The sequence below is a fragment of the Cibotium barometz genome, chromosome 45 (assembly GCF_041138505.1).
Source record: "Cibotium barometz isolate CiBa-2024 chromosome 45, ASM4113850v1, whole genome shotgun sequence".
NCBI classification, from domain to species: Eukaryota; Viridiplantae; Streptophyta; class Polypodiopsida; order Cyatheales; family Cibotiaceae; genus Cibotium; species Cibotium barometz.
Genome location: NC_141090.1, coordinates 23,808,134 through 23,835,647, shown reverse-complemented (window position 1 = coordinate 23,835,647; position 27,514 = coordinate 23,808,134). Strand labels below are relative to the sequence as shown.

Genomic DNA, 27,514 nt, shown 5'->3' with positions numbered 1-27,514 from the left:
CATAGATTGGTGGTTAATGGCAAGAAGAGTGAGTTTTTCTTGCAGGAGATACATTTCTTGGGGCATATTGTGTCTGGTCATGGAGTCCGTATGGATCCAGCAAAGGTGGAAGCAATACTTAATTGGCTAGCTTTGAGGACCGTGCATGATGTACGCAGCTTTCTAGGATTGTGTTCCTATTACAGGCGTTACATACGGCACTTTGCTGAAATTGCTTCGCCTCTTCATTCTTTGACGAAGAAAGCAACTCCGTTTAGATGGGCTGATCGGGAAATTACAGCATTCAAAAAGCTCAAGGAAAAGCTTACTTCGGACCCAGTATTGGTGTTACCGGACCTCCGAAAGGCTTTTGTTGTCCAGTGTGATGCATGTGGAAGTAGCATTGGTGCAGTTCTCATGCAAGAGGGACATGTTATAGCCTATGAGAGTAGAGTTTTGCAAGATGCTGAGAAGCATTTACAGGTGTATGAGAAAGAGATGTTGGCTGTAATTCACGCTCTTTCTACATGGAAACACTACTTGCTTGGGGCTGATTTCACTGTACAGACAGATCATCAGACCTTGCGTTATTTCCTCACGCAGACTAAGCTTTCAGAGAAGCATATGCGTTGGGCAAACTTTTTGTCAATGTTTCACTTCCAGATTGTGCATGTGGAAGGCAAAAAGAATGTAGTGGCAGATGCTTTGTCACGCAAGCCACAGGTCTCTGCAGTTTCACTTGCTTATCATCATGAGCTTGATGAAATGAAAGAGCAGTATGCCCATGATGAGGATTTTGACAGGTTGTATGATCAGATGTCTGAGGGTCAGCGGCATGAGCATTACACTCTCAGAGATGGGTTTTTATTGATGCATGGCAGACTGTGTGTTACCAGGCCATTGCGACTCAAGGTTATGATTGAAAGTCATGCTCCACCGTATGTAGGTCATAGAGGTATTGACGCCACGGTCAAAGCAGTGGAGACTTTCTTTTATTGGCCAACCTTGAGAAGAGATGTTGATGCCTTTGTGAGGCAATGCATCGTATGTCAGAAGGTAAATTGACCGTCAGAAGACACCAGGGTTATTACAGCCTTTACCTATTCCGGATAGACCTTGGGAGAGCATTGCCATGGATTTTGTATTTGATCTTCCACGAACACAAACGGGAAATGATGGCATCTGGACTATCATATGCAGGTTCAGTAAGCAGGCACATTTCATTCCCGTGAGGAAGACAATTGAAGTGGATCATATGGTGAAGTTGTTCATGGCGAACATCTTCAAGTATCATGGCTTGCCTACGTCTATCATTAGTGACCGTGATCCACGGATGACGAGTTTGTTTTGGAGAGGGTTGTTTGACAACATGGGTACAACTCTCAAGTTTTCATCGTCATTTCATCCACAGACAGATGGTCAGTCAGAAGAGGCTAACTCTACAGTGTTGGATCTTCTCAAGTGTTATGTGTCAGAGCACAAGCAACAATGGGAAAAATATCTTCCTTTGGTGGAGTTTGCATATAACAACACTGTACATAGCTCGACAGGCAAAGCGCCTTTTGAGATTGTAGAAGGAGGGAAGAAAGTACCACCCATTTTGCATACAAAGGATAAGATCTTTGAGGCTGATCAGTATGTGGAGAGCTTGGATGAAGCTTATCGGAGAGTTAAGTTGGCCCTCCAGAAAACTCAACAGAAGCAAAAGAAAGCCGCAGACCGTCACAGACGTGATTTACAGTTTGCATTGGGTGATTGGGTTCTTTTGCGCTTTGAAAAGGCTAGACTCAAGAAAATGAAGGGTAAAGAGCGCTTATTCCCTAAATTGAGCATGCGATACTATGGGCCTTTTCAGGTTTTGGAAAAGATTGGTGAGGTAACCTATCGTTTGAAGTTACCAGATCACTGGTGGAGGATTCACAATGCTTTTCACGTGAGTCTTCTTAGACCTTTCCGTGGGGATGTGCCTGAGGATGTATCAGATGAGGCTCAGCCGGAAGTTGAGGAACTTGATGAGGTTCTGATTCCAGAGCAGATATTGGCACATAAAGAAAGGAAGGTACGAGGTAAAGTTTCCCGTCGCTATCTTGTGAAGTTCAAGAACTATTCACCGATGGATGCGAAGTGGATGGAGGAAGGTGACTTAACAGATTCACCTCAGGTTTTGCAGCTTTATCTCGATGCCTTTGAGTTAGAGCCGACTCTTATTGTGGCTCATTCAGGTTCAGCAGAGCATGGGTCTGGAGCATTACCTGATGCTCAAGAGGGGGGTAGCACCTCCACTCCCTTGATTCAGACAGGCTCAGATGACATCTAGAGGTCGCTTGGTGCAGATTTTATCTCATCCGAAGGTACTGAGGCTGACAGTACATCTGTTTATGGGACTTCTATGATATATGTGTACTAGTCACATGGAGATTTTTGTGGATATGTATGGTTCACAGTGGTATACTACTTGGACTATTACTATGCCATTGGTTTGCAGTGAATGTTGATACATGTGTATGGCTCAGAGAGATTGGGACGCTGATCTTGCCATATTGTATATTTCACTTTGGATATTTTGATGCATCACCAGAATGCAATCGAGGACGCTTGCCATCTTTCAAGAGGGGGGTATGTCATGGCCCTGTGAAAATGGAGCAGGACAAGTGTGGGCATGGTGGTTGCAGAGTCAGAATATTTTATGATTCACATGGAGGGTGCCCGGACAGTGTTTAAGATGTGCGGACATCCCTAGGTGTGAAGGGGGGAACTAAAAACATTAAGTTTTAATGTTTATTGGAGTTTGCCCCTAGGCCTTAGTGGCCCTAGGAACTTATTAAGTTGGGACCCTAGGGATTAAATTGGGGAGGAGTTTTCTCTCTCTTCTCTCTCTCTCTTCCCTTTTTGGGGAATCGTGTAGCAAAAGTGGGAGTTCCTTCATGCGCTTGAATCCTAGCGTGGAAAAGCACAAGAAGAAGGAGGCGGCTGTTTTGCTGTGTGCTGTAGCTGTTTTTCTGAGTAGAATCAGCCGTACAGCACTGTACGGCCAGAACTGGGCAAACACTCTCTCTCTCTCTCTTTCTCCTCTGTTGCTGGCGGCGCACAGAACTGCTGCTGGAAACTCTGCGCAGAAGACCTGTATAGGCTGTACAGTCTGTTTTCCAGCAAGTACAACACTGTACGGCTGCCGTACAGTGTACGGACAGCCAGGTACAGCAAGTACATCTGCTGCAGGCTGCTGCAGGTGGTGCAAACAGGTGCTGGACAGACCTGAATACTCTGATTCAGGTTGGTACAGAAGTGGACAGCAGGCTGTTTGTGCAAGTACAACTCCTGGCACGTATCCCGAGGCGGTACAGACGGGTACAGTGCTGATTTTCAGATCTGTATTTTCAAGGACAGCATAGGAGTGAGCATCAGGAGGAGGATACAGGCAAGTGCAAGCACACATGTGAAGCAGGATTGTGGATTCAAGTGCCTGCAGGCACAGATTGGTGCTGTTGCTTCCTCCAGTGTTGTTTCACGAGCTGAACTTGGTAAGCTCTGTTTCTGTTCATCCATCTCTCTTTCTACTGCTTGATGTCTGCTGCAGGTATGTGTTATCTGGCTCCTTGTGAGAGGAGGGGTATGGCAGATTGACAAGGGATTAAGACAGAGATTGGACAGCACATGTATGTTTGAGCTGAGAAGATGTATCATGCTCTTGAGTTATGCCAGATGTTTGCCCATGGCTGGCCTGCTTTGTGAACTTGGCTGATCAGAGGGAGGCACAGTGTGTTGCTTGAGGACACAGATCTGTGTGCATAGATCCTCTGTGCTGAGAAGGATTTGTGGGCAGTCAGATTGGACTTACAGGTGTAAACTCTTGGCTGGTTTTTGTGTTGTACTCAGCCATACATATTATTTTAATTGAATAAAGAAATACCGCAAGGGGCGCCAAGCTTTGGGGCCAACAGGTGTCGCTGTGTTTTCAGATTTGGGCACTCTAGCCCCAATCTGTGTTTTGTTTCTCATCTAGACTACAAGTGGACGGGTGATTGCTCCTACCGCACTCTGGTTTTCTATCGGAGACCGGTTTCACAACCGCTCCAAATACCCCGACCGATGCCACTCACCTTTAAATGGCCTTTTTCGGTCCTCCAAAGCCTCCTTGGAAGCCACCACTCTAGTCCACAAGTTCACTGAAAGCAGACTAACTCAAGGCTAAATTCCAGACCTCTCTCATATGCGAGCAGAGCCACATTTTGACATTATGTTCGTTGCAAATGGCTATTTCCAAATAGTGTTCCACATGGCTATTTAAAGCGTCTCAAGTTTGCAACGTGTCGGACTACACCCAAAGGCAAGGAGTCATGTGGCAGACTGAGGGAGATCTAGTGTGGAGCTATAGCTTGGTGCGTAGTTGCCAAACGTTTTTAAAATGGGAAGTATTATACAAGTTTTATACTTTTAAAAACGTTTTTTATTTTTTTTTTAAAAAATTAAAATAAGTTTTTTATTCATTAACTTTTTTAGCTATAACTATGGCCTGTATATATAGTTTTTAAGCCTAAGAACCATAAATTTCATGTATGAAAGTTAAACTTGTGCATAAAAACTCAAGAGTGAACGATTTAAAGCCTTTGAAGCCTATGGCTATCATAATTCATTAAATCATAATGATAATACATTCACATGGTCCCAGGCTCCCATGGATCTGGTGGCAGCAATGCCATTTAACATTAACTTTAATATTGATTTACCAATGATCATTCAACATTAACCATTGATATATATAAAAAAACGCATCCTTAAAAAATATTATTTTTTTAAATATTTTTTAAAATGTTTGCCTTTAAAAAACGCGTCTCAAAAACTAGGACATTTTGAAACATACACGTTTTTTTATTTTTTTCAAAAAAAAGTGTTTTTTTGTAACTATGGCTTGGTGATGACCTAGCCCATATAAAGCTGGTCGGAATCGATCCTCTTAATGCACAAATGATAATGTACAGGTAAACCTAATCCTTTTGTGTAGTGTGTATGCTTCATGTAAGCTAATACACACACACACATGCGCATATATATATATAGGGTCATATATATATACCTTCATAAGGTCAAAAAAAATCTCAACTTACGAATTGAGAGATTTGAGACAGAAATAAAAGTGAAGAAGGACAAAGACAAAAACAAAGCATTTGAAAGATCGAAAATAAATAAAGTAGCTACTAAAGAGAGGAAATCGAAAGATAATATCAAACAAAGACGTTTAATTAAGACATTAACCAAAAAAAAACCAAAAAAAACAAAAACAAAAACAAACAAACAAAAAACCAAAAAAAACAAAAAACAAAAAAAAAAAAAGCAAAACAGAGAACTGTAAACTCTAGACCTAAAGCACTAAGAGCTAGAACCAAACATTAAGCTAAACTTTAAAAAAGACTTCGACTCAAAAGTGCAACCATTAACTCCAATGTCTGTCCGAACATGAAGTGTAGGTTCTTCAACTCTACGCATAGCGTGAAGCTATGACATCCCTACTCACGTCATCAATGCCCAAGAGTAGGTGCAGGTTTGTATAAGGTTAGTCCCAAAAGAACATGCTTTATAAAAACCAGCGAACTGAGTTTCTATCACTCTTCGGAAGTGATGGGCATACTCAGCCATGATAGAGACTAGCACTCAAAGTCTGCTCTAAGGTATAACAACAAACAATTACAAAACATAGGAAAGAACCAAACTAAGTCTATATTAGAAAGAAAAGACTAAACAAGGCCTACTCTAAGTTAAAACAACAAACCCTACCCTAAGCTAGAACAAGCTACTTTTACAAAAAAGAGCATTGAATTATGAATTAAGTGGGCTTTTCAGCTCCCAACTTCTATAAAACTTACTCCTTATCATTTTAAACATTCCAAAAGCTGAAATACCAAAGATAAACTTACTACGATTCATGAAAGAACGAACCTTTCTCAAAATCTTATTGAAACTATAACCTTTTTCGATAAGCAGCAAAATAAGATGGCATGATTGAGAGATAAAGGCAAAATCCTATATATATATATACATATATATATATATAGGATCATATATACATATAACCCGACAAGATTGGCCGAAGCTTTGACAAGATAAGCCCATAAAGGGCACTAACTTCAAGTAAGCCATTTTGTGCAACTCTATGCCTTCAAGAAAGGAAATATACCTTTCAATTCCTTCCGAACAGCCAAGGTTGCATCCAGCACTGTATCTGCAACATACAACCACATAAAGAATACTTGAGAGAGATGATTTTAGATGACTTCGAAATCCCACCTCAAGCACTGCACATGAAGACCTGAGTCGAATGAAGCCGGCTGATACAAGTTTTGACTTCATTACACAAATATGCATGAATCACTTTGTGAAGAACACACTACTAACCCGCGGACAAATAGAGGTGAGGAATCCCATTTTTTGATTCCAATAACCGTTTAGCGATCACCTGGTGAATAAAAAAAGATTTTGAGGATATACATATGTTACATCACCTGTACTTTCGGGATTCCTCTAAGGACAGGTACATAGAAGGGAGATGGCTAACCAAAGGAGAAAGCCCAAGGGAGAGCTTAAAGACACAATCAAATGCTTAGGGACTCTCCCTTGGTCATTTCTCCTCCAATTCACCACCTTATCCACTAGCCTAGCCCTCAAGCCTCCATATTACTAACCTGTTCTAAGAGGAATCTCATAAATACAGGTTATATCATAATGTATTACTAGTCAGCAACAATTAGATGCTTCTAGAATCATTAACCTTCCGTATCTGACTTGTTGGTAAATCCTCGTATGATATCCTAGATGGAGGCGGCAATGCTTCAGATGAACGGTTCAATGTTGCTGCCAAAGATGCCTTTTGTGTAGACTCTTCCACCTTTTTTGATTCTGCATCTTTTGCTGGCTTACTTCCCGCTTTTATAGCAGCAAGAACATCACCTTTCACGACAGCGCCGCCTGGTCCTGTTCCCTTTAATGTGGCTACATCTATCCCGCTTTCGATCAAAAGCTTCCTTACAGAAGGTCCCAACCTTTGCCTTGATGGAATGGCTGGACCTTGCGAGTCCAGGCTTTCTGCAACCTTTTCAGGACTCTTATCTCTGGGAGCTGCAGCTGCTGGGGTGGCAACATCTTTGACCTTAACAATGTCTTCCTCATTTTCAACCTGCCTTAACATGATGCACAAGTTTACCCACCAGCATAAAATCTTAGTCTCTCTCCTTTAAGCTCTTGAAACTTTATCGAGGTTATACACTATTAACCCCTGCCCCATCCCATCCAGGCCACCCGTCAGGGATGGACAGCCATAGATCATGTTTCAAACCCATGCATTGGGAGTTTCCTAGTCAACAATCAGAAACTAGCATTGATGCACTTACAATTATCGCAATAGGTTGTCCCACTGCCACGTCTGTAGAGCCTGCTGATACCAGAATTTTTGCTAAGAAACTGCAAAGTCCATATCAATAGATGTTACCAAACAAAAACAATCTCTTTACTTCTATTTCCAACAACCACCAGCACATATAACAGCTAAAAGAAAACAAAGGTTCCCTGCTGCATCATCTTAGATCTAGACATTCTGAATGCAAAGGTAAAATAATCAAAGTCCTAGCTACATACCCTTCCTCCATGGCCTCCATCTCCATAGTGGATTTGTCAGTTTCTATTAAGCAGAGCACATCACCTACAGCTACCTGGAGAATCAACGATGATAAAGAATTGGGAAAGAGGAACATCACTGAACAAAGGCAGAACTTCCAGACGTGAAAAAGCTCCCAATCATAAGAAATAATCTATTGAACGGATGATCATCTATTTACCTTATCACCTTCCTTTTTGCACCAGGAGGGTATGTTTCCTTTTTCCTGCCATGTAAAAAAATGTGACATAAAGATACTAAATTTATTTGCGAATTTAAACAATTAGCCTCATAGATACAGGGAACAGAAACGGGAATGGCTGATGTCTCTAAACAATGAAAACAGGAAACCGAAAACATAAGGAAATGTATTTAACATCATAAATGAAATTTAAAGTTTGCCAAAAAAAACAAAGGAAAAAGTTGAGAGAAATAGAAAACAGAATTGGGATGAACGATAAATTGGAGGAGATGGTGAGAAACTTTGAGAAAAACAAAACCTGAAGGCAAAAGTTAGTGGGGAATATCTTGAAAGAGGAGTAAGAAATGGGAAATGAAAACAAAAACAATGACTGTGGAGAAACAATGTTTCCAAGTTTTCAGCTAGGAGACGGCCATTTCCTATCAAAATGCGCCCTTATGCTAACTTTATCGATGCAATCTTTCATGACACTGTTTACAAACAACTCACCCCGGTTGGTGACAAAGCCGGCATTGAAATGACTTGATGCGGAGGAGAGTCTGCACAGAAACTGAAGTTTAAATGTGCCGTAAGTCTAGAAAAGTGAAGCATTTTATCTCAAACATAAACGTTTGCATGGTCACAAGAAACGTTTCAAAGCTTTCTATATTTCACATAGAAAAGTTTCATCCCTTCCCAAGAAAAAAATGAAATATTAATAAATTCTTAAAAATATTTGAAGCTTTTAGAAATTGATGGTTAAAAATATTTGAAGCTTTTAGAAATTGATGGTTAAAAATATTAATAGGGCACTCTATCATGGTTTCCCACCCTCTTGGTTCACCAACACTATAGTACCAATCCATAAAACCGGCAACCACATGAACCCTGACAACTACCGCACTATCATGATGGAGCACACACTTGCAAAGCTATAGGGCTCAGTTTTGGAAGCTGAAGCTAGCTCACATGCAAAACGTCATGGCATGAAGAGAAAAGGGGCAAGTAGGTTTCATGCTCCTGCTCAACATTGGATCACATCTTCACATTGAGGGCCATCGTCGAGGAGAGGAGGCCGAGGGGCAAGAAGATCTTTTGTTGCTTTCTAGCTCGCCTCTTGTGGGAGTTGGGTTTCACTGAGGAGATGATTCAGGGAGTGATTGTAGACATCTATGCTATAGGCAATAGTGTGTGAACACTCTAGGACTAGCCAGAGCACTTTTTCTCTCTTTAGGAGGTATTTTCCCACCATACAACTACTCTCTGGCTTGGGAGTTGTGGATGGGGATGACAAGAAAGCTGTACTTCTATCAATTATAGAAGAGGTTTCAAAATTCTCTGAAACCTTGACTATACTAAGGGTAGCTCGGGAAATAACCTATGATGAGATGGTTGCAATTCTCATAGACTAAGACTGCTACAAAGAACAATCTGAGATATCCTTTGAGTCAGATAGAAACATGTTCACAAAGATAAAAGGGAAAGATGTAACTTTTGCAAAAAGCTAGGACACATAGAAGCCAGATGTTTCAAGTAGATGGCCAAAGAGCAAGAGAAGGCACATGCAAACCTCGTGGCACAAGATGAAGAAGAAGTTCAAGAAGCAGAAGCCTCAGGAGTGGCACATGCAACTATTGTCATGGATAATCTTTCTCTAAAAGAAGAAGATTATGATTGGGCTTTCTAAAAGCCGATATGTGGGTCAAGGGTTCTCTGCCTGGATAGTCCCCCAAAATTGATTCTAATAAATGTTGTGTGTGTGTGTCATTCCTTCCTTCTATGTGCGTAATAAGCCTTATAAAAAGATCCATTTTTCTTCATAGCCCAAAAATTGATTGTAATAAATGTTGTGTGTGTGTCAATCCTTCCTTCTATTTGTGTAGTAATAAGCCTTATAAAAAGATCCGTTTTTCTTCATACCCAAAAAATTGATTGTAATAAATGTTGTGAGTGTCAGTCCTTCTTTCTATGTGTGTAGTAATAAGCCTTATAAAAAGATCCGTTTTTCTTCATACCCCCGTTCAGGTCAAGGAGGGGTCATCTGACAAACTGAAGTAGGTTGTCATTTGTAGTCAAACTCTTATATCAAGCCTGACATGAGAGTTCAGGTGTTGGCACCATTGTGTCTCTATTGCGCACATTGGGCAGTCTATAGTCAAAACCACGATGACTATTTAAGGTTTTTCAAGTATCTCCACCTTCGCTCCGAAGGGAGGTTTGTTGGGATTCGGAGTCATGTGTGTGCGTGTCCATCTCTTGTGTCCCACCAATGTGTATGTGTATAGGTGTGAACACCCCTTATATGTGTAAGTGTGCTAAGTGCTTATATGTGTGTTGAACCTACTCTTATGAGTAGTAAGATAAGTGTATATGTGACAAGCAGTGATGTCAAGCCAAAAAGTCCTATTCTACTGATCCAATCTGAAACCGGCCTCTGGTAGAAACCAAAGCGCGGTAGACTAGCAGTCACCCAATCCAATTGTAGTCCAGACAATTAATCAAATAAACAGGAGCTAGAGTGCTCCAAAACAAGAAGGAGAACGACACCTGTTGGCCCCAAAGCTTAGCCCCCCTTTTGGTATTTCTTTATTCAATTTCAATGGAAAGATTTAGATGATTACAACATGGCCATTCATGGCTCGTATGTCTGCAAGTCCAATCTGCAAATCCTCAGGACCTCTTAGCATAGAGGTTACACAGCCTTGTGTCCCAAGAACACAACACTGTTATCTCCTCTAATCTGCTAAGACTGTACATCCATGAGGCCTTGAAAATGCATCTGACTGAACCATGCACATAGCCATAAACTCAGCCATGAAAACCAGTCCATAAACTCATCCAAAACAGCCCACAATCTTGTCCTATTTCCACCCTCTAAACTGCCAAACCCTTCCTCTCACAAAGGGCTAGAGAGAACCACTCTAAAGCAGTCTTGAGCCAGTGAAAAGAGAGACTTCAAAAGTCATCACCTGCAGTCGCACTTGCTCACAAAGAAAAAGAGACTCACAGTCTTTATATAGATGTAGGCGTGTAACTCTGCTCTGATATACACAAGAAGATCCCGAATATGATACAAGTGTGGTATGGGGGCTGGGGGCCTATTTATATGCCCCCAGATGGGCAGTCGGCCTGCTGAAAAAGCCTCCACGACTGTAGCATCAATCAGCCAGCACTGAATGAAGCCCACAACTGTATATGCCCAGTCGGCCAGCAGTACAGAGGTCCACGACTACTGATGGGTCAGTCGGCCAGCTACTCAGTGCTCCTGCCAACTCAAAACTGCCTCCCAAGCCACAGAAAAAATGGAAAAAAATAGGGAAAAATACGGAGAGTGGGGAAAAATGATAAAACACCTCATAAGGGCGGGCACACCCACAACAAAGGCCCTGGTGTATAAAACTGGACAGGAGATGACTTCTAACACCCCCTCTCAGCTCCTGGCTGTGAAACCAACCACTGGGAGCTGGGGTGCCGCCTGAGCAAATCCTGAGATAGCGACTTCGTGAAGAGGTTCACCGTACTGTCCTCCGTCGAACAGAACTCTAGCAAGATGTCATCAGCACCGATCTGTTCACGAACAAAGTGCCTCTGGATGACCATGGGTTCCTCCAGTGGAAGCCCAAACCTGCAATGCAACCTCTGCATCCTCACCACCTCACAAGCAGCATCACAAACAGCCCGGTACTCTGCCTCTGTTCTCGACAAGGCAAAAGATGACTGTCTCCAACTACTCCGTAAAACTGCTCCTGGGCCTGAAGTAGATGATCTCGTGTCCGGATCTCCTCCCCAAACTGAGTCACTCCAACCGTGGAGTCGGACTCCATCAATCAATCCCCCTCCTGTGTACAAGAGTCCATGATCCTTCGCATGCCGTAGAAACCACAAGAAACGGAATCCTGCCTCCCAAAGAGACATCTGCAACCATGAGCTCAACTACCTCATCAGGAAGCTCCCGTCCAATCTGGTGTCCATCAACCAGATCAATGAACCATACAGCTTCTGAGTCACAGAGACATCACACTGCTCACAAGGATCAACACCTGTTACGGTGCACAAACAAGTCCTAGAAACCTGATGAAACCTATCAAACACCCCCTTTGAATCTGGAACCACAAAGCCTGGAGAAACCACCTCCTTCTGCAACAAGTAATCACCTGCCACCTGCCTGGCTTTCCGAAAGGTCCCCGTGGAAAGAACATCCACATCTACTGGAGGTTCTTTGTCTCGAATACTACGAGACATCAGAGCATAAGTGACCTGTTCAGCTTCCTCTGACTGACGAACACAAGAACTACCAACATCAGTACTGGAAAGTTCCTGCCAACTGCTGCCTTCTTTTGGCAAGCTATCCACCACCTAGTCTCGGAAAGCCCCCACCTGCAGCGTATCCACACTTAAGTGGCCATTACCAAACTACCACTCATCACAAACCTGAGGACCTGGGAGAGAGAGTGCTGAAAGCTTGTAAACTCCATTCTCCACTCCACCTTCCCAAACCACCTGGCCTGTTGCTTTGTCCCGGAGAGCAACAACATGCTCATCAAACTCCACCCGTACGCCAGTCTCGCAAACCTGATGCACTAACAACAAATGAAAACCAAGTGCCGGAACATACAACACCTGGGAGGAATGCTTCCCCCCTCTGCCATCTCTCCATCCTGCCCTCACTGTGAACTGGGATAGTGGACGTATCCCTAGTAAGAATATGACCAGAAAGCCTGCAGAGATCCTGTAATCTGGAACGGGAAGGAGTCATGTGCCTGGAAGCACCACTATCAAGAATCCACTCCCAAGTATCCGTTGCGGAGAGTCCTCCAATCTCCTCCCTGCCTGAAGAAAATGAAGCATCGGTGTCTATCACCTCCAGGTGCACAAAAGCCGGAGTCTGCATGATTGCTGCTCAGGAGTCTTCACCCTTCTCGATCTTCCGCTTGGGACACTACCTCCAATAGTGGCCTTTCTCGCCACAATCATTACAGGTCCTCTCTGCCTTTAGTTTCTCGCCGTCAATAATGGACTTCTTCTTAGAAGACTTCTCTGACGAAGCCTTCCCTTTGCCCGTGTTACGGCCTTTCGACCGTTGGCCAGTTAAGGCCTCCGAACCTCCACCCTGAGGAGGGTTCGTGGATCGTTCCTCCTGGTCCAAGACCATGAGCACAAGCTCCTCCCACGTGATGGTGCTGAGCCTGCCACCACTGGTAATCAAAGACGAGTAAAATGGTGAGTACGAAGAGGGTAAATGTGACAGCAACGTGATGGCCATGTCCTCTGATGATATCTCCTTCCCAGCCTGAAGAACTTCTTGCTGAAGAGCCTGCAGCTTGTTAATATGCTCCCGCATCGTCGACGACTTTGCAGGGTTCATAACCACATCTGTACTTCCAAGGAAATCCTCTTCATGGGCCATACCCTGTTGTAAAGTGAGGCCAAATGCTACCATATACCTCTGGCCAGCGTCATATACTTTACATGATTGATTACCTGTGGTGTACAATTGAGAAAGATAAACGAACGGACCCTGGCGTTGATACGATCCCACATGTGTCTAAGCCTCCCGGTCCTTTCGGGTCGACGGTAACTCCCCTTCCTCAACTTCCGGCCGTGGAACCCCAACAATGACAAAATCAGCGAGGTCGTAGGACTCCAGAACAGATTCCATCATAACCTTCCATATGCCGTAGTTGCTCCCGTCCATCTGACGGTCCACCGGGAACGTGGGGAGTGTCGGGATCTTCACATGTCTCTCGGCCATCTCAAACAGATCTACCATTGCAGGGATGTACTCTGAAAAGGGGTGGGTGGGTGGGAACAAAGAAGAACTAAAACCTGCAAGTGGCTGCCCAGCAAATCAGCACGCCTTCCTCTTGCTTCTCCTCTTCCCGAACAGTCCAAAACAGTCCACCAATCAGCCACAAAACAGTCCCCCTCTTGCTCACACAAATCCCAAGACCTATCTAGAGTCTAGGGCTCTGATACCATGTCAGAATACGCAGCGGAGATGATGACCAGATCCGGGAACACAAGAGCAAAAAACGCATGCAGAAAAACAGCACATGAGAGATATAGATGTAGGCATGTAACTCTACTCTGATACATAGCAGCTATAAAACGCGTATTTTATAAAAAATACTCGACGGGACGTTTTTTTGGATAAAAAACGTCCTTTTGAAAAAAAACGTGAGGTTTTTTTTTTTATTAAAAAATTTGCCAGGCTAACGTTTAACGTTATGCCTGGATTTTTTTGTGATCCGCGTGTGTTCTGGTGCGCTCTGCTGCTTCCTGAACCTGCACGCCCACGTTCGCTTCCTCGCTGCCGCCCCCCTTTCTCCGGTACGGTACCCGGTACGTCTCTCTCTCTCTCTCTCTCTCTCTCTCTCTCTCTCTCTCTCTCTCTCTCTCTCTCTCTCTCTCTCTCTCTCTCTCTCTCTCTCTCTCTCTCTCTCTCTCTCTCTCTCTCTCTCTCTCTCTCTCTCTCTCTCTCTCTCAAGATGATTGATCGGGCTATAGAGCTGGGGCGGTCCAGGCGCCCCAAGATGAGAGGCCCATCTCGACACCGGCGGAGACTACAACAAAGGATCAGGATCATACTAGCACGGCATGGGAGACGTCCAGTCAGAGTACTCACCATGGAGGACATTGAGGATATCCGCCATCGACCGATGAGAGACATCTTTGGATAGTGATGTGTATGATGCTTACCTTTGTTGCTGGAGTTTTCCTCCTAGATGTTATCCATTAGGCGTTCCTGGTACCGTACTTTTCCTCATAGTTGTTTCAGTTTCAGTTAGTTGTTTAGTTGTTTTTAGCTTTCCTTACACAGACATTGTATCAGATCCACCAATTGTTGTAACCTTTTTGGTCTCATAGGTCATTTTGGCCTTTTGAAGACGTTAATATATCATTTCATTTCATTTCATTTTCTCATTCATTCATCTCCGCTCGCAGGGGGTCGTTCGCCCCTGCTCGCCGCTCCCCCCTCTGTCGCTTAGTTCGCCGTTCGCTGTGCTAGCGGCGTACCTGGCCGCCGGTACGGCGCACTGCACCCTCGCATGTGTGTCCGCACCGCTTTCCCCACGCACCCTTGCTCAGGCCCCCAAGGCAGCAACATAACTCTCTCTCTCTCTCTCTCTCTCTCTCTCTCTCTCTCTCTCTCTCTCTCTCTCTCGTCTCAATACATATTACATACTATCTACACACACTCACACATGCATACTTATTACTACCTACAGGCTACGCAGGCGGCGGCACTCGTGTGAGACACAACATGGGGAGAAAGAAATTAGCAGTATGGGATGAAGTGATCGAGAACAAGGCCGACAAAAATTGGCGGTGCAAGCATTGCAACATTGTCTACACCGGCAGTGCACCACGTGTTAGAGCTCACCTTCTCCACATTACTGGCCAGGGAGTTGATGTGTGTCCCAGCGACATTCCCGATGATGTCATTCAGAAATTGGGTGAAGATCCAAGTGTTGTTCGTGCCAGAAAGAGAGCCCGAGTTGAGGTTCAAGGTACGGCACCTTCCATCATAGATTCCTCCCAGACTTCAGCACAACAGGATGTTCCCGCATCATCAGTTGCCGGTTCTTCTCGAGCTCTAGCCTCTTTTCATCCACATAGCGGTGGTGCACATCCATCTTTCACCCCAAGCCCTCCACCTCCAAATGTGCCAAAGAAGTCTCTTCAACAAAGTTGGGCCAAAATCAAGCATGAGAATGCAAGACGAAGAGTTCGGCAATACTTCTTCGAGTGCAATGTGCCCTTTGACCATGCTCGCAAGCCGGCTTTTCTACACATGCTTAGTGCGGTGGCGGATGCGGGGCCCACATTCAAGCCTCCATCATATGAGGTTCTTCGCACCAAAGAATTGAAGGCAGAGGTCATGGACATTGAGAAGGAGCTAGCACCAATACAGGCGGCATGGGCAAGGTATGGGTGTACTATTATGTGTGACGGGTGGTCGGACACCAAACGCCGCCCTCTCTTAAATATCCTTGTCTCTTGTTGTCTCGGCACCATGTTCTTGACTGTCATAGATGGCTCTGGGGAGGCACATACAGCTGAATTTATCTATGGGCATCTAAAGGCAGCAATAGAACAAGTGGGAAGCGAGAATGTGGTTGCGGTAGTCACAGATAATGCATCCAATTGCAAGGCTACCGGCGCACTAGTGGAGAGAGACTATCCACAAATCAGTTGGGTTCCTTGTGCTTCGCATTCGATTGATCTTCTAATTGAAGATGTGGGAGCCATACCATGGGTGGCGGATGTGGTGAAGAAGGCTGAGTTTATGGTAAACTATGTGACAAGAAAGCAACGAGCTCTTGGTATCTATCGGGCAAATTGTGAGACGGAGCTCGCAAAGCCTTCAAGTACCCGCTTTGCCTACCTCTTCATTGTCCTCCAAAAATTGGTAAAATGTCGACGTGGTTTGCGGCGTATGATTACGGATGACAGATGGATTTCATGGGATGGTAGCCGCACCGAAAAGGGCAAAAGATTTGAGGATCTCATCTATGAGGCAGTCTTTTGGCATGATGCGGAGTGCATTGTAGCATTCATGGAGCCATTGATCGCAGCACTACGCCTTAGCGACTCGGAGGGATGCACCATGGGCCTCATCTACGAGTTCATGGAGAAGGTGAGCACGGCCTTCAATGCAAGCAACCTCTTTGATGATAATAGGTATGCTACTTGCAAGTTGTAGGATGTAAGTCGTTCTTTGCTTTTGACTCTTGAGTCTTTTTTCTTATAATGTACTCTAGATTCTAATTTATTGTCTTTTGTTCTAAACTTCTATGTCAAAAGGATGGATGAAATCAAGGAGATATGGCAAACACGATGGGATTGGTTTCATCGTCCAATTCATGCTGTTAGCCACATCTTGCATCCACTTTGAAGACAAGATGCTCAGAGACATGATCGCGAGCTAAATGTGGGATGGAGAGAGTACACCACCAAAGTGGAGAGAGACCCAATAACGCAAGATCTTCTCGAGACCCAGCTTCTTCGGTTTCGCGACATGCATGATGTTGATTTTGGCTCACCACGAGCTAGTCTTCGAGATGCCCAGCTTAAACCTGTCAGTTGGTGGGAGAAGTATGGTGGTGACTGTGCCGAGCTACAGCGCATTGCTATGAGGGTTCTCTCACAAGATTGCTCCTCCGGCGCTTGTGAGAGAAATTGGAGCTTGTTTGCGGCCATACACACAAAGAAAAGAAATTGCTTGTTGCCTGCACAATTAAAGCGTCTTGTCTTTGTCAATTCCAATCTGAAGCTTCTTCGAAAGAGGGAAAAAATGAAAGCAATCAATGAGATCAATCCCGACACTTTCAAGGTTGAGATTCGCATGGAGGAGCTAGTGCACCCTCGTGACGAAGAAGATGAAGTGTGGGCTTTCCTTGCAGCAGAGAGAGCCTCTTTTGCACATCAGACTCGCACGAGGACCGGCACCATAGGCAGGGGCAGAGGCAGGGATAGAGGCAGAGGCAGGGGCAGAGGCAGAGCCAGGGGCAGGGGCCTTGAGACAGAGGCAGGGACAGAGGCAGAGGCATGGGCAGAGGCAGAGCCCGAGCCAGAGGGAGAGGCCAGCATTAGTGATTGGAGTGTTAGTGAGGAGGATGAGCATGACCGTGACCATGGTGGGGATGATTCTAGCTCAGAGTCCGAGTCTTGACTCTGATGAATGACTCATGAGTCACATTTTGTATGCCACATTCCAGTATCTACAGACTAGTGGCTCATTTTTATGTATGACATATGTTCATTGTTATTATGTTGCGGACCACTTGCGGCTTCGTCCTTATTTATGTTAGGATTCAGGATTCAAGATTCCCATTTTGTGATTTTAGATTCATGAGTACTCAGTACATTTCATGATTATCTTGTATTCTCTAATCTCTTTAAGCATGATCATGATGTCAGAATATGCAGCGGAGATGATGACCAAATCTGGGAACACAAGAGCAAAAACGCAGGCAGAAAAAACAGCACAAAAAGAGAGAGATGTAGGCGTGTAACTCTGCTCTGATATACACAAGAAGATCCCGAATATGATACAAATAAGGCATGGGGGCTGAGGAGCTATATATACTCCCCTAGAGGGCAGTCGGCCAGCATCAGGAAAGCCCACGACTGAGGAATATGTCCACGACTGCTGAAAATAGCAGTCGGCCAGCTACAGATGCCTCTGCCTAGACAGAACAAGTCGGCCAGCACTCTGACAGCCCACGACTGATGTAGATCCAGTCGGCCAGCTTCAGAGTGCTCCTGGCATCACCTGGCAGCCCTCCCAAGCCTCAGAAAAAATGGGAAAAAATGGGGGAAAAATACGGAGAGTGGGGAAAAATGGGAAAACACCTCATAAGGGCGGGCACACCCACAACAAAGGCCCTGGTGTATAAATCTAGACACGAGATGACTTCTAACACCCCCTCTCAGCTCCTGGCTGTGTAACCAACCACTGGGAGCTGGGGTGCCGCCTGAGCAAATCCTGAGAGCGACTTCGTGAACACCGTACTGTCCTCCGTCGAACAGAACTCCAGCAAGATGTCATCAGCAACGATCTGTTCACGAACAAAGTGCCTCTGGATGACCATGGGTTCCTCCAATGGAAGCCCAAACCTGCAATGTAACCTCCTCCTGCTCCGTAGAACTGCTCCTGGGCCATAAGTAGATCTCCTCGTGTCCGGATCTCCTCCCCAAACCGAGTCACTCCAACCGCGGAGTCGGACTCCATCCAACAATCCCCCTCCTGTGTACAAGAGTCCATGATCCTTCGCATGCTGCAGAAACCACAGGAAACGCAATCCTGCCTCACAAAGAGACATCTGCAACCAAGAGCTCAATTGCCTCATCAGGAAGCTCCCGTCCAATCCGGTGTCCATCAACCAGATCAATGAACCATACAGCTTCTGAGTCACAGAGACATCATACTGCTCACAAGGATCAACACCTGTTACGGTGCACAAACAAGTCCTGGAAGCCTGATAAAAACCTGTCAACCACCCCCTCTGAATCCGGAACCATAAAGCCTGGAGAAACCACCTCCTTCTGCAAGTAATCACCTGCTACCTGCCTGGCTTTCCGTAAGGTCCCCGTGGAAAGAACATCCTCAACTACTGGAAGTTCTATGTCCCGAACACGACGAGACATCAGAGCATAAGTGACCTATTCAGCTTCCTCTGACTCACGAACACAAGAACTACCAACCTCAGTACTCGAAAGTTCCTGCCAACTGCTGCCATCTACTGGTAAGCTATCCACCACCTGGTCTCGGAAAGCCTGTACCTGCAACGTATCCACACCTGAGTAGCTATTACCACACTGCCACTCATCACAATCTTGAGGACCTGGGAGAGAGAGTGCTGAAAGCCTGTAGACTCCATTCTCCACTCCACCTTCCCAAACCACTTGGCCTGTTGCTTTGTCCCGGAGAGCAACAAAATGCTCATCAAACTCCACCCGTACGCCAGTCTTGCAAACCTGATGCACTGACAACAGATGAAAACCAAGTGCCGGAACATACAACACCCGGGAGGAATGCTTCCCCCCTCTGCCATCGGGAACTATCTCCATCCTGCCCTCACTGTGAACTGGGATAGTGGACATATCCCCAGTAAGAATATGACCAGAAACCCTGCAGAGATCCTGTAAACCGGAACAGGAAGGAGTCATGTGCCTGGAAGCACCACTATCGAGAATCCACTCCCGAGTATCCGTTGCGGAGAGTCCTCCAATCTCCTCCCTGCCTGAAGAAAATGAAACATCGGTGTCCATCACCTCCAAGTGCACAAAAGCCGGAGTCTTCATGATTGCTGAGGAGTCTTCACCCTTCCCGGTCTTCCGCTTGGGACACTGCCTCCAGTAGTGGCCTTTCTCGCCACAATCATTACAGGTCCTCTCTGCCTTTAGTTTCTCGCGGTCAGCGTCGGACATCTTCTCAGAAGACTTCTCCGATGAAGCCTTCCCCTTGCCCGAGTTACGGCCTTTCGACCGTTGGCCAGTAAAGGCCTCCGAACCTCCACCCTGAGGAGGGTTCGTGAATCGTTCCTCCTGGTCCAGGACCATGGGCACAAGCTCCTCCCACGTGATGGTGCTGAGCCTGCCACTGGTAATCAACGACGAGTAGAATGCTGAGTACGAAGAGGGCAAATGTGACAGCAACGTTATGGCCATGTCCTCTGACGATATCTCCTTCCCAGCCTGGAGAACTTCCTGCTGAAGAGCCTGCAGCTTGTTAATATGTTCCCGCATCGTCGACGACTTTGCAGGGCTCATAACCCGCATCTGTACTTCCAAGGAAATCCTCTTCATGGGCGATACCCTGTTGTAGAGTGAGGCCAAATGCTGCCATATACCTCTGGCCAGCGTCATGTGCTTTACATGATTGATTACCTGTGGTGTGCAGTTGAGAAAGATAAACGAACGGACCCTGGCGTTGACACGATCCCACATCTGTGTCTGGGCCTCCCGGTCCTTTCGGATCGACGGTAACTCCCCTTTCTCTACTTCCGGCCGTGGAACACCAACAACAACGAAATCGGCGAGGTCGTAAGACTCCAGAACGGATTCCATCATCACCTTCCATATGCCGTAGTTGCTCCCGTCCAACTGACGGTCCACCGGGAACGTGGGGAGTGTCGGGATCTTCACATGTCTCTCGGCCATCTCAAACAGATCTGCCATAGCGGGGATGTACTCTGAAAAGGGTGGGTGGGTGGGAACAAAGAAGAACTAAAACCTGCAAGTGGCTGTCCAGCAAATCAGCCCGCCTTCCTCTTGCTTCTCCTCTTCCCGATCAGCCCAAAACAGTCCACCGATCAGCCACAAAACAGTCCCCCTCTTGCTCACACAAATCCCAAGACCTATCTAGAGCCTAGGCTCTGATACCATGTCAGAATATGCAGCGGAGATGATGACCAAATCTGGGAACACAAGAGCAAAAACGCAGGCAGAAAAAACAGCACAAAAAGAGAGAGATGTAGGCGTGTAACTCTGCTCTGATATACACAAGAAGATCCCGAATATGATACAAATAAGGCATGGGGGCTGAGGAGCTATATATACTCCCCTAGAGGGCAGTCGGCCAGCATCAGGAAAGCCCACGACTGAGGAATATGTCCACGACTGCTGAAAATAGCAGTCGGCCAGCTACAGATGCCTCCGCCTAGATAGAACAAGTCGGCCAGCACTCTGACAGCCCACGACTGATGTAGATCCAGTCGGCCAGCTTCAGAGTGCTCCTGGCATCACCTGGCAGCCCTCCCAAGCCTCAGAAAAAATGGGAAAAAATGGGGGAAAAATACGGAGAGTGGGGAAAAATGGGAAAACACCTCATAAGGGCGGGCACACCCACAACAAAGGCCCTGGTGTATAAATCTAGACACGAGATGACTTCTAACAAATGATTCATAACTCAAGTCTCTCCTTGTCTTTCAAAATTAAAGTTTAAAGTTTAAACGTTCATAAGTTCATAAGTTATAACTCCAGTCTTGAGTCTTAAAGTTCAACACTTCAAGTTTCAACATGTATGTGACATGTCTCGACCAAATGTAATTAAACTAGTGTTTTTTATTTTAAAAAAAACGGCATTTTTTATTTTGGCCCCGCGAAAAAGACGTATAATACGCGTATTATACTTTGCCGTATTATACGTCCCGTCCCGTACCTGGCTGCTATGCTCTGATATACACAAGAAGATCCCGAATATGATACAAGGGTGGTATGGGGGCTGGGGGCCTATTTATATTCCCCCAGATGGACAGCTGGCCTGTTGAAAAAGCCTCCACGACTGTAGCATCAATCGGCCAGCACTGAATGAAGCCCACAACTGTATATGCCCAGTCGGCCAGCAGTACAGAGGTCCACGACTGCTGATGGGTCAGTCGGCTAGCTCTCAGTGCTCCTGCCAACTCAGAATTGCCTCCCAAGCCACATAAAAAATGGAAAAAAATAGGAAAAAATACCGAGTGGGGAAAAATGATAAAACACCTCATAAGGGTGGACACACCCACAACAAAGGCCCTGGTGTATAAAACTGGACAGGAGATGACTTCTAACACCCCCACCACGGATGGTGTATTTGCTTTATTAGAATGATGTAAATCTGAAAAAAAATACAGAAATCTTGGACCTTTCTTGGTTGGAAATTCCCTGCCCTTGACCTGAAATCCTTCTCCCCTTTGCTTAGCACCTTCTTGGCTTGTCTAGCCTCTTTATGCTTGAGCTCTTGGTGAGAAAATGAGATGAAATGATGGGATTGTGGGCTCTCCCTTTTATAGTACTCCTACTACAACAGTCGGCCAGCATAAAGCCAGGCGGCCAGCATAAAATGCTCCCACAACTGAAATTCCAGCATAAAATGCTGAAAAAATCACATTAAATGCTGCGTTTTTTTCCTAACAAGCTGGGCATGATGCGCCTGCTTCTAATTGGCTGGACAGGGCCTTTGCAAACCTCATGAGGGCTGGGCAGCCAGTATGGGCTGCCCCATACCTGCCCTACAGCCATGAAAATGTTGTATTCTCCTGAAATTTGCCTTTAGCTTTTGCCCCTAGGGCTGTCCTACAGCCCCTCCATGGCTGGTGGGTTCAGCCAGGGCTTTCTTGGCCCTCATGGGGGTGGTTTCACACCATCCCCATGCCCACACAAAGACCCGGGGTAGCCCTATGGGCTGGCCCCTTGTTCTAAACGCTAACTACTCAGTGATCTGGCATCCGGTACCATACCTGATACACAGAATCACTGACATCATCCCAGAGGGAGACTCACAGCGCGGACTCGCACTGTTTCATGTGCAGGACAGTGCACACCTGACCTTAGACTACTGTGCAGGACAATGCACACCTGACTTCGGACAACTGAGATGGATCCCTTGCTAACTCGTCCCGGACTCGGCTCACATGGGACCAGTTCACCATCCCAGGTCCTGCACCTTCTGTACAGAAATGTCTACGTGGCATCCAAGTGCAGGATGCACGTGACATCCCCTTCTGCTTAACTTGACGGAAGAAGCTACATAGCCTCCAAATAATCCGTCAATAACACCGGATAGTCTTCAAAAAACTCTTTGTCGAGCCATACCGCTTCATGGGTCCCTCGGTCCTGAAACTTCGTGAGGAACTGTCGTAGTCTTCGGCCTGAGCCATGCTTGAAACGGTGCAGAAGGATCTGTTCTGGAACCATAACTTCTGCTTCATCAACAATATCTGGTTCCGCTTCGTCTTTGACCTCTGAAGGGATTGGACTTGCATATGGCTTTAACCAACTAACATGAAATACATCGTGCATAGTCCAACTCGGAGGTAGCTTTAACTGCACAGACACCTCATTATGAGAGGGAGAATTAGGGTTAGGTTATGTGGGAGACATACACAGAGAAGCAAGGGAGAGAGAGAGAGAGAGAGAGTTGTGGGGATAAGTCAACTCACCAAGTATGAGTGTGTGACTCCCCTATCACACATGTATATTGCACTAGTACACATAGTGCACTTAGTACATTAAAAGTACTAAGTGTACTATGTACTATAACTTATGGGCTTGTACACACTATAAGGGTGGGCATAACGCCTTTACCCCAACAACCTCCCACTTAAAGGCAAAGTGCCCTTAAGTAAAGGAAAAGAAAAATCAGCATGTACATGATAATATACAAGGCCATATCAAGGCTGAAACTGGCCTCATCCAATGCCCATCAAGTGTCTGCAATGAGCAAACCGCTCCGAAGGCAAACTCTTCGTCAACAGATCAGCCGGGTTGTCATCCGTATGAATCTTAACAAGCTGAATTTGCGTGTTCTCTATCACCTCTCTGATGAAGTGATACTTCACATCCACATGCTTCGTCTTTGCATGAAAAACAGGGTTCTTTGCCAACTGAATGGCACTCTGACTGTCACAATGCAACAATGGAATATCCCCTGTATAACCCAAATCAACCACTAACCGAGATAGCCATAATGCCTCCTTGCAAGCCTCTGTGGCTGCAATATACTCGGCCTCTGTAGTAGATAAGGCAGTGCACTTCTGCATCCTGGATATCCATGACACAGCACCTCCTGTGAATGTAAATACATAACCGGTAATAGACTTCCGGTTATCTGGATGACCGGCATAATCCAAATCCGTGTAACCATGCACTAATGCATCCTGTTTGCCAAAGCAAATGCACAAATCCTGTGTGCCCTTCAGGTATCTCATGACACCTTTCACTGCTTCCCAATGCTTCTTGCCAAGGTTGGCCATGTATCTAGAAACCACTCCCACTGCAAATGCAATGTCAGGCCTAGTAGCAACCATGGCATACATGAGACTGCCACAAGCTGAAGCATACGGAATCTTGGCCATATCAGCCCTGTCTCTATCTGACTGTGGGCTGTCCATAGCACTGAGTTTCACATATGGAGGCAAAGGAGTACTAGTCTTCTTCCCCTCGTCCATATTGAACCTCTGCAAGACTTTGCCAATGTATTCCTTCTGAGACAAATACAACACATGCTGATTTCTGTCCCGAAGTATCCGCATACCCAAGATGTGCTTTGAATCACCCAAATCCTTCATATCAAAGGTTTGATGCAGCCTCTGCTTCAAGGCATCCATCTCTTTACGAGATTTCCAGGCAATCAACATATCATCAACATACAAAATGAGAATCAAGAGACTGCCATCCAAAGCTTTCTTGGTGTACAAGCAGTGATCTATGTCACTTCTCCTGAATTTCTGAGATTTCATGAATGTATCAAATTTATGATACCATTCTCTTGGTGCCTGTTTGAGCCCATAAAGACTCTTTTTCAGCTTGCATACAAGCTTCTCCTTTCCACTCACTGCCTAACCCTCTGGCTGCTGCATATATATCTCCTCATGGAGATCACCGTGAAGAAAAGCAGTCTTCACATCCATCTGAATCAAGTCCAGATCATCATGTGCAACCAAAGCTAATACAGCTCTAAGTGTGGTCATTTTGACCACTGGAGAGAAGATCTCATCAAAGTCCACACCATATTCCTGCTTGAAGCCCTTAGCCACTAACCTGGCTTTGTATCTTGGCTTTGCATCTGATGCAACTTTGAGCCTGTATACCCACTTGCATGGCAAAACCTTCTTGCCTGCAGGCAAATGCACCAACTTCCAAGTTCCATTTTTATGCAGAGAATCCATCTCTGACTTCATGGCACGCTCCCATAGAGCCTTGTCTGCCCTCTGTAAAGCCTCCTTATAACATGAGGGCTCCCCACAATCAGTGAGCATCAAGTAGTCAACCCCTGGAACAAACCTGTCAGGGGCTCTGGAGGGTCTAGTGGACCTCCGTACCCAATGACCATCATTTGCAGGTTGCTGTCCAGCCTGCATATCACCCATTGGTGGCTCCTGTTCCATGCCATAAGGCTGAAAAATCATGCCCGGTATCTCCTCCAACTGTGGTATATCCATAGGGATATCTTCTGCCATCTCTGGCTGTCCATTTGGACCATTTTCAGCACCATTTAAGGGCTGGTTTTCCTGCTGTAATGGCTGATTTACAGCCCTTTGTTGTTGTCCATGATGTCCATCATCATCAAAGATGACTCTGCCAGGCTCCTGTTGCCTTGCAGGCTCCTTATACATGCATGTTTCATCAAAAATGACATCATTGCTGCGTATGATCTTTCTATTCATGGGATCCCAAAGTCTATACCCCATTTCACCTCTGTCACCATATCCTAGGAATATGCATTTGTGAGACTTAGGATAAGTTTGGTGCGCATTTCCCTGCGTATGTGCACGTACGCAACGCAACCACACACTTTCAAGTGCTTGTATGACGGAGGCTTCCCTATCCATACTTCTTCTGGCACTTTCCCACCAAGCCTCGTGTTAGGTGACCTGTTTATAAGGTGAACGGCTGTCATAACAGCTTCAGCCCAAAAACCATGAGGTAATGCACCATGTGACAACATAGAACGGACCTTCTCCTGTATGGTCCTGTTCATCCTCTCTGCTGTCCCGTTTTGTGGAGGATCATAAGGAGTAGAGAGCTCCCTCTTGATGCCTTTAGCATCACAAAAGTCCTGAAACTGTTTGGACATATACTCTCCACCATTGTCGGAACGCAAAGCTTTCAGTGTTTTGCCAGTTTGATTCTCAACAAGAGCAACAAACTTCTCAAACACTGAGAATGTATCACTCTTCAAACGAAGAGGATAAACCCACACCGCATCATCAATAAAAGACACAAAATATTTTGCCCCTCCCAAAGAAAGCTGAGGCATCTCACATACATCTGTATGCACAAGCTCTAACTGAGCATCTTTCTGTCCAAGAGCTTTCTTGTGGGGGCACTGTAGTTGCCTACCATATATACAATGCTCACAAAACTGAAAACTTGAAAACTTTAGAGAAGGCAAGTAACCCAACGAGACAATTGCTCCATTCCCTTGACACTCATGTGTCCCAACCGGCTATGCCACATAGAAATTTCCGGCAGCTCGGTTGCATTTACATTAGCATGGTGACAAACACCTGCATGCATAAAGTAAAGAGTGTCCACCTTAGAGCCTCTGGCAACAACCAGTGAGCCCTTACTAATTTTCCACTTTCCACTGCCAAATGTGGTAACATAATCAGCATCATCAAGCTGTCCAGTAGAAAGCAGATTCTTCTTGATCTCAGGCACATGCCTGACATCATGGAGCATAAGCTGTGAGCCATCTGAAAATACAAGCCTTACATCACCTCTGCCAAGAATCTTGCATGCATGGTTATCACCCAAATAAACCACTCCTTCATTGCCAGCAGTATACCTGACAAACAAGTCTCTGCAACCTGTGACATGAAAGGAGGCACCTGAATCAATGATCCATGAGTGCATACCATGACCACCTGTAAGAAGTGAATGGGCATCAAGTGAAGACGTAAATAGGACCTCATCCTCACTGCCACCTGCATGTGACACATTGATTTCTTCAATCTTGACTCCACTTTTGCCCTTTGGCTTTACATCTTTGGCTTCATCTTTCTCTTTGTCTTTGCCTTTTCCCTTTTCCTTTTGATCATTTTTCCATTTGTAGCATTGCTTTTTAATGTGTCCCTTCTTGCCACAATAATGGCATTCCAAATCCTTTTTGGAGCGAGACTTGCTCCTTCCCCTTTCTTGGCTTTTCCCCCTTTGCTGAGATCTCCAACATGCATTCATTGCATTGGACTTTCCAAGAGAGTTGTTTTTCCTGTTCATCTCTTCTTGAAGAAGAGCACCCTCAACATCTGCATATGACAGCATAGCATGCGAATTGCTAGTGGCTGTCCTGAATGTGTCCCAACTCTCTGGCAAAGTGCATAACAGAAAAGTGGCTTTGAACTCATCGTCCATTGCCAACTTTTGATTAATGACCTGGCTGACAATACCATTAAACTCATTTAGATGGGCTGTCATAGACGCCCCTTCCTTCATCTGAAGACCTATGAGTTTCTTCAACCAATACACTTCGCTTGAGGCACTTTGTTGGGCATACAAGTCCTGCAATCTCTGCCACATTCCCCAAGCTGTCTTCTCTTCACGAATGCTGAAAAGTAATGAGTCTGACACAGACAACATGATAGTAGATCTTGCCAGCTCATCCATATCTTCCCACTCTTCAGCAGTAAGAGAAGCGGACATCACACCCCTTTCTTTGATAGGCTTGTGCTGCTTTTTCTGGAGCAACACATTGTAGCACTGGGTTTGCCAAATAT

At 45.5% G+C, this 27,514-nt stretch overlaps 3 protein-coding genes across 6 annotated transcripts in view; 2 read left to right on the top strand and 1 right to left on the bottom strand.

Moving 5' to 3' along the window:
- LTA3 (Dihydrolipoamide acetyltransferase, long form protein) overlaps positions 1–27,514 on the bottom strand; it is a 64,230-nt gene that overhangs the window by 23,279 nt on the left and 13,437 nt on the right. For 2 of the 4 annotated variants that reach the window (XM_086783177.1, XM_086783179.1), the window contains exons 2-8: positions 8,316–8,376; positions 7,806–7,850; positions 7,606–7,679; positions 7,362–7,431; positions 6,743–7,147; positions 6,370–6,430; positions 6,152–6,196 (exon numbers count right to left, since the gene is read on the bottom strand). In XM_086783177.1, the coding sequence (XP_086639303.1) occupies positions 6,152–6,196; positions 6,370–6,430; positions 6,743–7,147; positions 7,362–7,431; positions 7,606–7,679; positions 7,806–7,850; positions 8,316–8,339 (724 nt within the window). In that variant the 5' untranslated portion in view covers positions 8,340–8,376. The remainder of the gene's footprint in view (positions 1–6,151; positions 6,197–6,369; positions 6,431–6,742; positions 7,148–7,361; positions 7,432–7,605; positions 7,680–7,805; positions 7,851–8,315; positions 8,377–27,514) is intronic. The other 2 variants (XM_086783176.1, XM_086783178.1) reach the window with 1 other exon arrangement.
- Positions 15,004–17,684, top strand: LOC147612555 (uncharacterized). The gene is made up of 2 exons (XM_086783174.1): positions 15,004–16,490; positions 16,614–17,684. Exons 1-2 carry the CDS (start codon positions 15,070–15,072, stop codon positions 16,702–16,704), a joined length of 1,512 nt encoding a protein of 503 aa, XP_086639300.1. The 5' UTR covers positions 15,004–15,069; the 3' UTR covers positions 16,705–17,684.
- On the top strand, positions 16,828–17,684 carry LOC147612556 (uncharacterized). The gene has a single exon (XM_086783175.1). The coding sequence runs from the start codon at positions 16,828–16,830 to the stop codon at positions 17,479–17,481; it is 654 nt and encodes a 217-aa protein (XP_086639301.1). The 3' UTR covers positions 17,482–17,684.